We start from the raw sequence: 15,380 nt of genomic DNA, 5'->3' as shown, positions 1-15,380 counted from the left end.
CCTAAGTGTATATTATGTCCTGAAATTTTAGCTAATCCAATTTTACTCCACAAACAAGTTAGCATGATGTTTTAAAATTAAGCTTTTATTGCCAAAAATTGTTTCACCTGCAAAATTTTAAAAATGTGCACAATTAAACCTTGGAAACAAATCTTTTTAACCTATTTAAAATTCTTGTATACAAAACAATTCTCACATAACACCTTCCAGGGAGTGTGCAAGAACAAAAGATTGATATCAATAAAGATGGCAATTTGGTAGTCAAAGTATATTGAAAGCTTTGAATAATTGGTAGAAAGAACTCAAAAGTAATAACAGCTTCCATTATATAGAACTTTAAGATTTGAAAAGTACTTTATGTATTATATAGTTCTTTCACTTGCTCAGAATTATAATATTTTTGAAGCCAAATCATATTAAATGAAGCCACCAATGAACATCTCCTGTTTGGATCCAAGTTATCTTTGTGAAGTATCTTTTTCTGTTATAATAGTCATTAAAACTAAGTGTTGAAATAAAATAAAGCTAGAACTAAACCTTCAAATGTCTATCATAAAGTGTTAAGGCAGGCTTTTCAGAAATAATAAAATATATTCAAGCTAATAGTAAAAATATTAATTTTTAAACAAAGTTTTGGTATCATTGATAAATGCTTTATCAAAAAAAAAAAAAACATTTCTCTAACGGAATATTTTTTTTTCCATATGCTATTTAGGATATTTGACTAATATAACAAATAAAGTCATGTTACACATTGTTTTGTTTCTTATTTTATTATAAGTTTTACAGATTATCAAAGAGCCACAGGAAAACAAATATCTTGGCAAATAATATAGTCTGTCTTTGGCTTTATAGAGACAGACTCAAAATATAACAATATTTTTGGAAATATGCCATGGTACTTGATTATGTGTATTCATGTCTGCAAACACCTGCCAGAAGATCCAATTTTGTTATTTTTTGTTATGTTTTAACAGAGAAATTGTGAAACTGGTTGCTCCAAAGATCAGTTTCAGTGTGCTACTGGTCAGTGCATATCAGCAAAATGGAAATGTGATGGACATGAAGATTGCAAATTTGGAGATGATGAGAAAAACTGTGAACCAGGTAAAAATATAGCAATCTTCTTTATTTATATGTGCCCATTTAGCAGAGAAAATTCAATTTAAGGAACTAGCTGAAAAAATATGGTATTGGTAAATGAAGATAAGGATTTACTTTAGTTAGAAATAATATTGTCTAGAAATAAAATTATCCAGAAATAACATTCAAATAACATGTAACTATTTAATTGACATAATTGGTATGAGAGAGAGACAGACAGAGAAAGTGGGAGAGAAAGAGTGACAAAGACAGAGAGATAGAAAGACAGTAGTGAAAATGTGGATAAGAAAATTTTTTATGAAAAAGTAAATTATGAATATGTAATAGAAAGGTTATCATTCACTTAGTTCAAAATTCATCTATATATCTGAAGTATTCAGTGAGAAAATATAAAAATTCACATAATTAGCTTATATAGCATCCATATATCCATATGCATATGTTTTTATGTCCCATTATTTTCCTTATTAGCTTTAGATACTAGCAACTAAGCATTATTTAGATTTTCCTTAACTGGGGAAAATACCTAACTCTTTTGTGTGACTTAATGTCTTTAGTTTCCTCTTTTGCAAAGCAAGGGGTTTAGTAAGTTAGTGGGCAGTCCCATTTCCTTTCTAGGCTTTTTGGACTACGTGGAGGTCAGAAAACTACTTTCATGCTTTTTTCATCTTATGGCATTTACTGAAACATGTCTCTCACCATGATATTTCATTGATGGCTATCATTTTCAGTACTGACTGTACTTTCACTCGTGCCCTTAACTCAGTAGTCACAATGAGTACTTGGTCCCCATTATCAGTTCCAGACTGGCTCTCTGTCTTTCTGTCTCTGTCTCACTCTGTCTCTCTGTCTCTGTTTCTCTCTATCTCTGTCATTCTGTCTTTGTCTCTCTCTGTTTCTCTGTGTTTGTCTCTCTCTGTCTCTCTCTCTCTCTCTCTCTCTCTCTCTCACACACACACACACACACACACACACACACACCACCACCACCACCACCACCACCACCACTATACAATCTTTTACCTTTTGAGATTTATGAAAACTAAATTCATCACTAAGTCCTGATTCTAGTTGTCACTATCTGCAAACTCCGGGACATTCCCTTGCCTTTTTCAAGCAGTCCTATGCTGAGCCTAGCCCAACTGCTCTCATTCTAGGAGCCTTCAACGTGCATTCTCTGTCTTTCATCTGCTCACCTACTATGATCAATTTCTCCACTCCACTCCAGCTGCCCATAGGAGTTATAACACTCTTGATCTGGCCATCATCAACAAGTTCTTTTCCTGTGCTTTTAAACTCTTGAATTTCTTTAGCTGATTCCTAATCCTATATCTTTACATATCTCCCTATTCTTACTCTGCCTAAACTTATTCTTTGTCTTCACTGTGTGACCTCCAGCCCTTTTATCTCCCAGAGTTATATTTGACCTTATTCCCTATTTGGATTTTCTCTCTTTGTCCTCTAAAAGTCCTTGAAAAATCCATTTATTCCTGATCCTTATACTTCTTCTACTTTCATTCTCTTCTAAGGTTTCTTTAATTTATCTTCCAGTCCTACCACTCAACTGAAACTACTCTCTCCAGAAGTTCTTTGTGATGTGTAGTTGTAAAATTAGATTATCTTTTCTCAGTTCTCACTCTTTACTTTTCGGCATTATCTGATATTGTTGATTACCATCTCCTGGACACTTTCTAAAAAGTCAAATAGATTTTAAAATGCTCCATACAATCTGGAGAAAGGAAGAAATGTCCTTTTAAGAGGTCAATCAACATTAGTTAAGGAAAAGATCAGGAAATAGATTGTTGCTGGTTAATGAGGGGAAATGTATTTTGCTGCTATTAGTCAGAAAAGAGAGCGGGGAAAGCTTTCAATAAGTTAACTAGAGAAAAGGAAAAATCTATTTATGATTAGGGAAACAAATCAGAGGTTTCCTTTTCATTACTGTAAAATCATGTTGAATCATTTTCTTTTTTTTTTCTTTCTGGTTATGAATTGATAGAAGAATCATAAAGCTTGGCAGAGAAAATATAATCCCAATTATATAAGGGAGAACTCTTCTTAGGGAATCCTATAAAGTCTCCAATGGAATGAAACCTGTAAGAGCTTTTGATACTAAGCTACTCTGAAGTTTAGAAGGAAAGGCAGTTGATGCCTTAGTGTCACTCAAGCACAGATGGAAATGAGAGTAAAATAAAAAAGTAACAAGTGTGGTTAATTATATATAATTCAATATTAATTATACATATTAATTGTACTTGATATATGATGTGTTAATATGTACAATACATTATGTTAATTCTAATATAAATAAATCATAAAATAAAGTAACTAAGGAAAATACATATTTTAATATAGTTACTATTAGAAACTAGGCATTTTCATTTGGTTGCAGTTTACTTTACAAGTGTATCTTTTTCAGTACCATTTAATTTTATATACTTTGGTATTTTTATAAAGAATTTCATCTTTATATTAAAATGCATAAATTGACATAAGTTTATTTTGATCCATATTTTCAGTCATATATATAAATTGCAGGTATGAGTCTTTTCACTATCAGCAACATAAAACCATACTCAAAGTTTGGTCACAGTTAATGGCCACTTGTCTTAATTATAAACATTTAGGAAGAAATAAATAGTCCTATAATTGTTAGCTTGGTAAACCCAAGTTAGCTGAGGCAAATAGGTGGCAAGGTAGATATAGAGAACCAGAGAATCAGGCCTTGAATCAGGAAGACTCATCTTCCTGAATTCAAATCGAGCTTCGGACAATCACTAGCAATTGACCCTGAGTAAGTCACTATTTATCTTATTCCTTCGTTTGCAAAATGAGTTGGAGAAAGAAATGGAAAACTACTACAATATCCTTGCTAAGAAAATCCCAAATGGGATCTTGAAAAGTCAAACATAACTGAAATATTACTGATAAAATAACAAATGTAGACCAACAAAGCAATAGCAGATGTCATGATGTATTAAAATTACATCATTCTAAAATTATTTTTTGTCATTGAAATCTTTTTTTTTTTTTTGAGAGAGGGTAGAGAACTAGGAAATGGGATAAAGTATTGACACTTACCAAAAACATTACATTCTATTCTCTGGTACAGTATTAGGGAGTCAGATAAACATATTTTGTTTGTTTTCTTATACTTGGAAGTCTTATGAATCCCAGATAGATTTAATGTAATATGAGACAGAATTAATAGAGTAGCACAATGTTAAATATGTAGATTGGAAATTAATTTTCCAATTTGTCCAAAACTTAATTACAAGTTTTTAAACAACTATTTTACTGTTAAAATCATAACTTTGTTCCTAAATTATGAAAAACCCAAATGTTTTATCTTGAAAAATGAGAGAATAATGTGACATTAGAAGCAATGGAAAGAATATTGGATTTGGAATAAGAAAATTGGAATTCAACTTCTGATTATCATTTACTATGTATGGAACTCAGGGTAACTTATTTAATCTTTATAAGATTCACTTTCTTCATATAAAAAATGAGAGAGTCTTTAAGGTCCATTTTGTCTCTAAATCCATGTGTGATGGACTATTTTTACTAAAACTAATGAGAAATAACTGTTTTGTGCAATTCATTACATTGCAATGCTATTTCAATTATTTGACAAAGTGCTTAATTTTTTAGAATATTAACCATTTGAAATTAAAAGAAAAAATAATTGAATAACAATCCAATGATTATTTTTTCATTACTATGAAATATGTTAAAATTATTTTGAGTCTATTATGCAATTCTTTTAGAAGAAGTAATGTTTAATCCACTGTTAAACATGTACACTTTTTCCAAAAGTTGAGATGTTTTGTCTAATGATAACATTTATATTTTTAATCAGCTTCTCCTACGTGTTCATCAAGTGAGTACATTTGTGCCAGTGGAGGATGTATCTCAGCTTCTTTACGATGTAATGGAGAATATGATTGTGCAGATGGCTCAGATGAGGTAAAAGAAAAACATCATTTAACTATAATGCTTATATCATTTGACTTTAACTTTTAGATAATGAAAATACAGTAATTTCAATGAGATTAATATGAAAATAACATTATTGCTGATAAAATCATAAGTTCCATAATATTTTCCAAAATGGAGGACATACAGTATAATGAGACTCTAGAAGTATTGGCTACCTGTTTGCTCCATTTGTGACTATATTATATCAGTAATGAAAACGTCAATACAAAACCATATTTTCACAGATGGATTGTGTAATTGAATGCAAAGAAGATCAATTTCGATGTAAAAACAAGGCCCATTGTATCCCTATCAGATGGCTATGTGATAGAGTCCATGACTGTGTCGATGGCAGTGATGAAGATCATTGTGACAGAGGTGAGGAATTCTTTTTTAATCCTGTAATGATGAAAGGGATGTGAAATTACTTCATGAAATAAAAAAACACACACAATACAAATAAATCTAAAATATATTACTATTCTTTATTGAAGTGTTACGTTATATTGCTATTATTTATTTATTAAATGATCTTTCTCATTTTGCTTATTTTCATTACATTAACATTTATTAGAATGTGGTACCAACTTACTTCATATATATTATTAGCATCTCCTATATTAGTGTTATTGCCAGGTTCATTTCAATATATTAACACCTTGGCATCCTCTACCCAAAGATCATAGGTGGGTAGCTAAGTTGCTCAGTAGAGTGCTAAGCCTGAAGTCAAGAATTCATCTACATGAGTTCATATATGGCCTCACACATTTATAGAGTGTATAACTCTGGTCAAGTAATTTAATCTCATTTGCTTCTGTTCCTTGTCTATAAAATGATTTAGACAGAGAAATGGTAAACCATTCTAGTATCTTGGCCAAGAAAATGTGAAATCAGACACAACTGAAAATGACTGAACAGCAACAAGAACAACAAAAATCATAGACTGATTTAATTATAAAACTGAAAGAGACCTTAAAGAACACAAACCTGGCCCCAAAACTAATAATAATCCTTAGCACTAGAAGATTCAGCCATATTAAAAAAAAAATCTCTCTGCTTGTCACTCCCACTCTAATTATAAAGATTCAGCCTTCAAAATAAATGGAAAGTATAACAGTTCCACTGAAAATAAAAATATATGTAAAATTGTTTTGGGTTTAGTTGTCTAATTCTGAGAGGAGGGTGAGATCCCTCACTAGTATTGTTTTGCTGTTTATTTCTTCCTGTAACTGGTTTAAAATATTCTCTAGGGCTTTGGCTGCTCAGCTACTTGATACATACACATTTAGTATCCTTACTGCCTCATTATTTATGGTACCCTTTATCAAGATGTACTTTCTCTCCTTGTCTCTCTCTTTTTTTTCCCCCTGAGGCAGTTGGGGTTAAGTGACTTGCCCAGGGTCACACAGCTAGGAAGTGTTAAGTATTTGAGGCCAGGTTTGAACTCAGGTCCTCCTAACTCCAGGGCTGATACTCTATCCACTGCACCACCTTGCTCCCCCTCCTTATCTCTTTTAATGAGATCTATTTTTACATGTGCTTTTTCTGAGATCACTATGGCTACCTCTGTTTTTTTTTTTTTTTACTTCAACTGAAGGATAGTAAATTCTGTTCCAGGTTCTTACCTTTACTCTGTATGAGTCTTTCCATGTCAGATGTGTTTCTTGTAAACAACATATTGCAGGATTTTGTTTTAGTTTCCGCTTTATTGGAGAGTTCATCCCATTCACATTTACAGTAATTATTACTAGCTCTGTATTTCCCTCCATTTTATTTTTAACCCGTGTATACTCTTTTCTCTTTTTCCACCCTGTCCTTAGTAGTATGTTTTATCTTATCTTTTATCACCCTTCCCCCTTCTCTTACCTTTTACTCTAGTATTACTCCTCCCTTCTATCCTGCCCCTCCCTTTTCTTTCCTTTTTCTCCTCCTACTTCTTTAGGTTAGATAAATTTCTGTACCCAACTGAATGATTAACTTATTCCCTTTTAGAGCCAAAATTGAGATCTTCAAACAATGCTCTTCCTTCTCCCTTCTATCCTTAGATTGTAACAGTTCTTTAAACCAATTCATGTGATCTAACTGTCCCAATTTCCCTTCCTCTTTCTCTTTTCCAGTACAGATCTTTTTCCACCCCTTAATGTTTTATTTTTCTTTGATATCTCATCAGAATCCATTCACAACCACATCTAGTCCATGTGATGCCCCAACTCTGTCTGAATCATATAGTTATTAAGAGTTACAGATATTGTTTTCCCATCTAAAAATGTAAACAGTTTAATCTTTAAATAATATATATTTTCCCTGTTTGTCTTTCTATGTTTCTCTTGAATCCTGTGTTTGTAGATTAAATTTTCTGTTTAGTTCATTTTTTTTTTTTTTTTAGAAAGGATTGAATGTCTCTTACTTCATTGAAGATTCATTGCCTCCCCTGAACAATCATGCTGAGTCTCACTGGGGAGTTAATTCTTGTTTATAACACTAGGTCCTTTGCATTCCAGAATATGGGATTTCAGGCCCTTTGATACTTTATTATAGAAGCTGCCAGATCCTGGGTAATGCTGATGTTTGCTCCTTGATCTTTGAAATGTTTTTGTCTGGAAGCTTGCAATATTTTTCTTTGAGAGTGTAGTTGCAGAATTTTGCAACAATGTACTTTGGGATTTTCCTTGTGGAATCTCTTTCCAAAGGTGATCCATGGATTCCTTCAGTGAGTATTTCCCCCTCTCTTTCTAGAATATTAGTACAGTTTTCTTTAATGATCTCTTGAAGAATGCAATTTAGATTCTTTTGGGGGTCATGGTCTTCAAATAGGCCAATAATTTTTAAATTGTCTCTTCTGGGTCTATTTTCTAGGTCAGTTGTTTTTCTAATGAGATATTTCACATTTTCTTCCATTTTTTTTTTCTTTTTTAGTTTGATTCTTGTTATCTTACATTTGTCCCATTTTAGTTTTTAATGCGTGGTTTTCTTAAGTTAGCTTTTGTATTTCTTTTTCCATTTAGTTAATTCTACTTTTTAAGGAGTTGTTTTCTTCAGTCATTTTTCCTTTTTTTTTTTTTTCAAAAATTGTTGCATTTGTTCACGTTCCAAATTGCTACTATTCTTAGCAATCATACCTGCAAATTCTTTCAGTACCCTGAATTATGGTTCATTTGGCCCGGATCATTTGAATTCAGGAAGGTGATTTGGGAAGGTAAAAGCATTTAATAAATACTACATATATTAGGCTGTCTACTAAGTGCTTTATAAATCATATAAATTTATGGTTTTTATTATATAGGTTATAATAATTCCTGATTCATGAGAATTAAGGTAATTTGGGCATATCTGTCATCAGAGAACATAGAGACAATAGAAAAACATTAATGATGCAAAAATAGAAGAGCTGATTGATGAAACAAAGATGAAAGAGGCATATAAGATGTAATATGGAGCATAAATGAGGAGTCAGTTTTAGAAATGAGAACTGTTTATTTCATTTAATCATTTATTTCAAGCAAGAAGGAAAAATGATTGAAAGTAAAGAAATTTGAAGAAAGAGTAGAGAATTTTTATGTCCCAGAATCTCTGTATTCTCAGTAAAGGAAGAGACAAGGTGACTTGTTTAGTCAAAGAATATAAACAATTTTCAGAGGATGAAACTAAAATCATCTATTGACATATGAAAAAAATGCTCTAAATCACTATTAGAGAAATACAAATTAAACCAACCCTGAGGTACCCCCTCATATCTATCAGATTAGCTAAAAATACTGGAAAAGATAACGGTAAAAGTTGAAGATGGAAAATTGAGATACTAATGAATTGTTAGTGAAGTTATGAGATGATCCCAGCATTCTGGAGAGCAATCTGGAACTATGTCCAAAGGGGTATGAATCTTTGCATACCCTTTGACCCAGCATTGCCATTATTGGGTCTGTATCCCAAGGAAATCATAAAGAGAAAAAGGACTCACATATGCAAAAATGTTTGTAGCTGCTCTTTTTGTGGTAGCAAAGAATTGGAAAATGAGTAGATGCCCATTAATTGGGGATTAGATGAACAAGTTGTGGTACATGAAGATAATAGAATAGTTTTATTGTATAAAAAAATGATAAACACGCTGAATTTTAGGAAGGCCTGGAAAGATTTACATGATCTGATGCTGAGTGAAACAATCAGATTCAGGGATATATTGTACACAGTAACAGCAATAATATGCAACGATGAATTATGAAAAACTTGGTTCTTCTCAGTGGTTCAGGAATCCAAAGGAATAACAATAGACTTTGAACAGAAAATGGCATCTGCACCCGGAAAAATTACTAAAGAAACTGAATTTAAATTGACACATCCATGTTCACTTTTTTTTTTAAATCTCTCCCATGTTTTTCCCTTTTGTTCTGATTTTTCTCTCACAATATGATTCATGAAGCAATTTGTGTTAAAAATAATAAAAAAGAAGTTGGGGTTTAAAAAAATAGAGATTAAACCTGTGATTTATTGATATAGGGAACTCCAGAGTATGAAAATTCCTATTCCCAGTGCAGGTTAACACTGTCTCCACCTTATATATCTCCTTGTCTAAAGCATTGAGAGTTTAAAAGAATTGCCCAAGTTCACACAGCCTTGTGGCAGAGGCAATGCATGAACCTAGGTTTTCCTGGATTTGAAACTAGTCCTCCCTCCATTAATCTATACTACCATTGGTTAAAAAACATTTCAACAACAAAGCAGCAGTGATTACTAAAAGCTAGGAAGTTATATTCAAATATAATTCATGCCATATAGCCTCATTTCCTTTTTTTTTAACTGTTAAGTTAGCACAGAAAAGAAATATTGTAGCTAGGTTTCATTAAATTATTAACATTTTACTTATTATATTCTAATGGGTAATGTGAAAATATTATGTTATTTATAATTTGGAGGATTAAAAAGTAGCTTAATGACTGGATTGATGTCTTTCTTGAAAGATTAGATGAAGGCATATTTGGCACATTTATCAATTGTTGGTGACATAAAGCTAATAGGACTGGACAGTGTATAAAATGAAAATGAAATGTAAAACTTTCTCTTTAAAGGAAAGCCATTTTGCAATTTCAAAATGGAGATTTGGAGAGCCAATGGATCATCTGCATAAAAGATAGGGGTTATAGAGGGGTGCAAACCTTCATTTCACTCATAAGTTTGTTTCTAAATCACTTAATTGCATGCTGGATAGCTCCATCATGATGTCCTTTAGTTATCATATCTGAAATTGAACTCATTATTTTTTCCCCTAAAAGATAATGACTTCCTACGCAAGAAATTAAAAACTCTACAGAATTTTGTTTTGTTTTATTTTTAAGAATCATCCCATTATACTCAGCTCAGCCCAAGTTTTTCTTTTAAGCTACCCAAGTAAAAATGATAGTCTTAAAGAATTTATATTTTCATATATAAGAAGTAAATTATTTGGCCTTAGTGAGTCCATTATAATTGGTCCTTAATATTTTATATTTCTCTCAGATACATATCAAATTTTCCCTTAAGTTCTGCTGTTTTTGTCACTTTTTTTTACTTCATTAATTTTTTTTTCCCTTTCAATGCTATACTTTGCTGTTTAAGTCACCTTTGATCACAACCCCAACTCTTTTCCTCTACAAAACATATTCCAAAACCTACAGCTTTTCAATATAGTTTAACTATTAGGTCTTATATCTTACATGATATTTAAATTATATTTGGTATTTTACCCTGGTTGAGCTTTGAATCTTGACTATGATATTCCTGAAAATTTCCCCATGGGCCTTTTTTTTTTTACAGATGGCAATCAGCTGATTTTTTTCCTATTTCTGCTTTGTCCTTTTATTCTAGAACTTGGTCAATTTTCTTTAATAATTTCTTGTAATATTGTGTCAAGCTTTTTTATCAGAAGCTTTTCAGACAATCCTACCTCTTATATTATTTACCTTAATCTCCAAATCAGTTGATTTTTTTTTTGGATGAGATGTTTCATATTCTCTTTTTATTATTTTGTTGTGTCTTAGATTATCATGGGTTTCTCTTTGCCTTATTCTAGTTTTCAGGAATTGTTTTCTTAAGTTTTTGGTTCTTTATTGCAAGTTAGTTGATGTTCTTTTCACAGTTTTCTTGACTTTAATGGATTGCTTTTTTTCCCTCTTATTTTCCTTGAAATCTCTTATTTGATTATTAAAGCCCTTTTAAAATTCTTTTAAGAAATATTTTTGTGCTTTTTTAAAAAAAGTTTTAAAAAGAGTTTAAAAAGAGTAGCTTTTTAAAGTCTAATATCTTCCTTTGAATATGAATCTTAATTATTTGTATCCCCATAGTAGCTATCTAGGGTGGAGTTCTCCTTTGCTTGCTCATTTTTATCTTTTTTTTTTTTTTTTGGTCTTATTTTATTTTTATTGTCTATTAGTATGATCAAGTTCTAATGTTGAGGTATGGGGAATTATGATCTACACCTCGGGTCCTTTTACTATTTTTTAGGATCTGTCCTGGATCTCAACATTGGGCTCTCCTCTCTACTCCTAAGCTTGGGCTACAATGCTTGCTCATACTTTCCCTGTGTTACAAATATGCTCTTAGCACTAAAAATCAGATACTGAGGAAAATTGATTGAAGAATCTTAAGGAATTGTTTTAATGTTTCTGGCCAGAAGCGGGCCCCACTGCTCTTTGGGAAAAAGGTGCACTGAGCACAGATGTGGAAGAAGCTTTATACTTGCTAATGTGGTGCAGCCTTTCCCTTCAGAGAATGGATTGATTTTTCTTCCCGGTTACAATCTTTCTGATATATACTCTGCATGTTTCCCTTAAAATATATATAAACATATTCCCCCTCCCTCATTATACATGTCATGTTCAAAAATGGCAGAAAACTCCTCGGGAGTGGGGATAGGGGAGGGGAGGTGGTGTTTAATATTCAATCTGCCTATTAAGCAAGTACAGTAGTAATTTGGTCAAGTCAGGTTTTTGAACTCATGAATTTAGGCTGGATCGGCTATTATCTTCAATTTGTGGTTTTCTCAAAATCACCAGACTCCTTCTGATTGGCTGAATTCACCCATGCCTTGTTAGCCCCCCAATTCCTTGTTTGCTTAAGGCTTCTATTGATCACTATCCCAATCCCACACTACTTCAAAGTTTGCAACACATGGAAACCCAACTTTTCAGCATTTGTCACACCCGAAAATTATTTTATTCCCTGGGGTTTTATCTTCCTCCGGTGGCTGCCAACTACAGTTGTATTTTCTCCTTCCTGTAACTGAAACTAGAGGCTCTGTTCCCTTGCCAGTGCCCACAACCAGCAGGAGCCACAGCCCTCATTACTGCACTCACCAGGTGTGTGTAAGCTTCTCCCCTACAACTGCGGTGCAACCTGTGATGTGTCTATGTCCATGAAGAGTGGATGGTCCTTCAATCTTCTCCCATTCAGTGCTTAGACCCCCAAACAATCCATGAGAAGAAAGTATCTAAGGCAAAGGCTTTCTATGAGCTGTCCCAGAGGTTATTGTTTATTCATTCAGCAGAGTTGACCTGGAGATGTTTGCAAATCACTGTGGCAGAAACTCTGCACCAGGAGGTCCACTCTGTCCTTAGATCTGATTAGGTTATTTTAGGAGAACATGGGCTTTACCTTGATTCTATGTTCCCTCTAAAGCAATTTTCTCTTTTTTTCTATGGAAGAAATTTAGAGAGCAGGCTGCCTACTGCACTATTTTCTCACAATCCTCTCTGATTCCCCCCTTATTCTACAATAAAATCCAAGCTTCTTTGGCAAACTCTTCACACCTCACTAGGAAATGGTTGGCTATAATCCCATCATTTTGGGAGCCCAAGGTTGGCAAGTCTTTTGCTTTTAGGAGTTCTGTCCTATTGTGTTCTATGCCAAAGGGCCCCACTAAATCCAACTTTAACATGGAGAGACCTCAGAAGTGGAAGGAATGGGAGCTTCAGGTGGGAAAAGGTACCCCTTTGCCTAAGGAAGGGTTGAATTATTTGTCACAAGTCAGAAATTGTGCTAATTAATCTCCAGTGAAATGAGGCCTGTGAATAGCCCCTGTACTTCAAGCTTGAATGGGATAAAAAAAACTTATCATTTTAAAATTTATATATATGTACATATATATATATATATACATATGTGTGTATATGATGTGTTTGAGGTTCAGCACCAAAGGAGATTGATGTAGATACCAAATGATGAGACTGAGGAGAGCAATTGACAACTAATGTTGGGGTTTGTTCATGGGATGAATTCATATTAGCCATTCTCTTTGGCAAAAGTAAGTATATTTATAAGAGGTTACAGATAAAAAGAGGAGATACCATAGATACCAGGAATAATAAATATGAAATAAAATTGAGAGAGTATATACTTAGTAAGGAAAGGGGTTTTAATAATTAACAATGGAAAAGACAAGATCCCTAGTGGAACTTACAATTAAGTTGGAGAAAGAGAACACATCATGAGGTGGGAGTACATCACTGACTGGCAAGCTAAACCCACAGAGGAGTTTAGCACCCTAAAAGAGCTAGTTAGCTATACATAACAAGGAGAAAGACACCATGAGACATAGAGTAGGGATGAGAAAAAAGTACCAGGAGGCAGAATGTCATAGCGGACTAACCCAAAAGGATTCAGCAAAGATGGCATATGCCATGGACAGATTTATAGGGTAAATTTAATCTTGAGAGTTTGATATAATTTTATTTATGATTAGATACAGTATGGTGGGGTTACCCACCACCTCTATAAATGATGGAGGCTGATCTCCATAGGGATCTTCCCTTCTTACTTCAGGGTGTAATCTTATCTTTAAGGCTTTCTCTGCCAACTCAACCAGTTATCCAGGACCTCATCATCATTATCATCACACACACACACACACACACACACACACACACACACACACACACACACAGAGTTATATACATATATATGTATATATATATATATACATACACATACATGTGTATATACATATGTATATATGTATATATACATACACACATATAAAACACACAGTTTTCACAACTGATCTTCAACCTATATTTCTAGATTGATTATATATTCCTTTCCTTTATGCACCATGCTGCCACCAAACTAATGTAATTGCTTGCTCCTTGTGCATGACATTTCATCTCTTGCATAGTCCTTTCCACAGGCTTTTTCCAGACATCTAAAATCCATGCTTTCCTTGTCCAACACTTAGTATTCCTGTCTTTCTTCAGGACAACTCAAGAATCATCCTTTCCATGTGGCCTTTCCTGATTACCTATAGTTATACTCTCCTTGAATCATTTATTTAGAAAGATAGATATAGATAATTTATATGGATGTATGTGTGTATATCCTGTAACCCTTTATATCTTATCCCACTAATAGAGTGTTAGCCCCTCAGAGTCAAAGACTGTTTTGGCCCTTATATCTATTCACAGTATTTAGCATAGTGTCTAAGATATAGGAATAGAGATGGGGACTAAACCTATGATTTTACTGAAATAGAAGAAAGTCTGGGTAAGGAAACTCCCTAAATTGGGCTAAATAAATGTTTACCGCTTTTTTGTTTGATTAAATGTTGTCAACAGTGTGATATGGCAGAGAAAAAAAAAATCTGATACAATCTTCAGTTGTAATGAGAGAGTCATAATATAGTCAGAACATCTGCAGTAGCTATGAATCTGCTATATTATGGCCACATCTAGAATATTATCTCTACTTTGGGTTATCTCATTTAAAGAAGGATATTTACAAGTATCCAAAGAAAGGCAGCCTTTCTGGCAAAAGGACTAAAAACAATACTTAAAGAAGACATGTTTAGAGAACTGGAGATGATGTTAGTTCAGAGAAGAAAATAATTAGGAAACACATAGTAGTCTTCAAATATTTAAAAAATTTGAAATTAAAATATTTTAAGTGAAAGGAGGAGTTAGATATGATGTCAGGCTCCAGAATGAAGAAATAAAAATATATAGATATTATGGGAAAGGCAGAAATTCAGTATGATTTTTTAAAATTTCTAGCAATTAGAACTGTGCAAAAGCCAAATGGGCTGTCTTTATTGACAGACTTCCTCTCATTTGAGGTTTTAGGATACAGACTAGATAATCCTTTATTGATACATTTAGATCATACTCCTCTATCCATCCAATGGTGAAAATTAGATTAGATGGGCTTTCTAACTTTCTAATTCATATACTCTGTAATAACTACAAGCCCCCAATTTTTTTTAATTCAAGTCTTTTGTATGCCATTAAAGGTTTGGTATGAATGCTATCTCCTCCAGGAAGCCTTCCTTGATTCCT

General features: G+C 33.0%; 1 protein-coding gene across 1 annotated transcript in view; it reads left to right on the top strand.

Moving 5' to 3' along the window:
* The window catches only part of LRP1B (LDL receptor related protein 1B), a 2,056,943-nt gene that overhangs the window by 1,858,081 nt on the left and 183,482 nt on the right, over nt 1-15,380 (top strand). The window contains exons 69-71 of the mRNA XM_051990638.1: nt 978-1,107; nt 4,967-5,073; nt 5,331-5,463. Coding sequence (XP_051846598.1) covers nt 978-1,107; nt 4,967-5,073; nt 5,331-5,463 — 370 coding nt within the window. The remainder of the gene's footprint in view (nt 1-977; nt 1,108-4,966; nt 5,074-5,330; nt 5,464-15,380) is intronic.

This window comes from Antechinus flavipes, chromosome 3, assembly GCF_016432865.1.
Source record: "Antechinus flavipes isolate AdamAnt ecotype Samford, QLD, Australia chromosome 3, AdamAnt_v2, whole genome shotgun sequence".
NCBI classification, from domain to species: Eukaryota; Metazoa; Chordata; class Mammalia; order Dasyuromorphia; family Dasyuridae; genus Antechinus; species Antechinus flavipes.
Note: the sequence above shows the minus strand (reverse complement) of the source record. Positions and strands in the feature narration are given on the sequence as shown.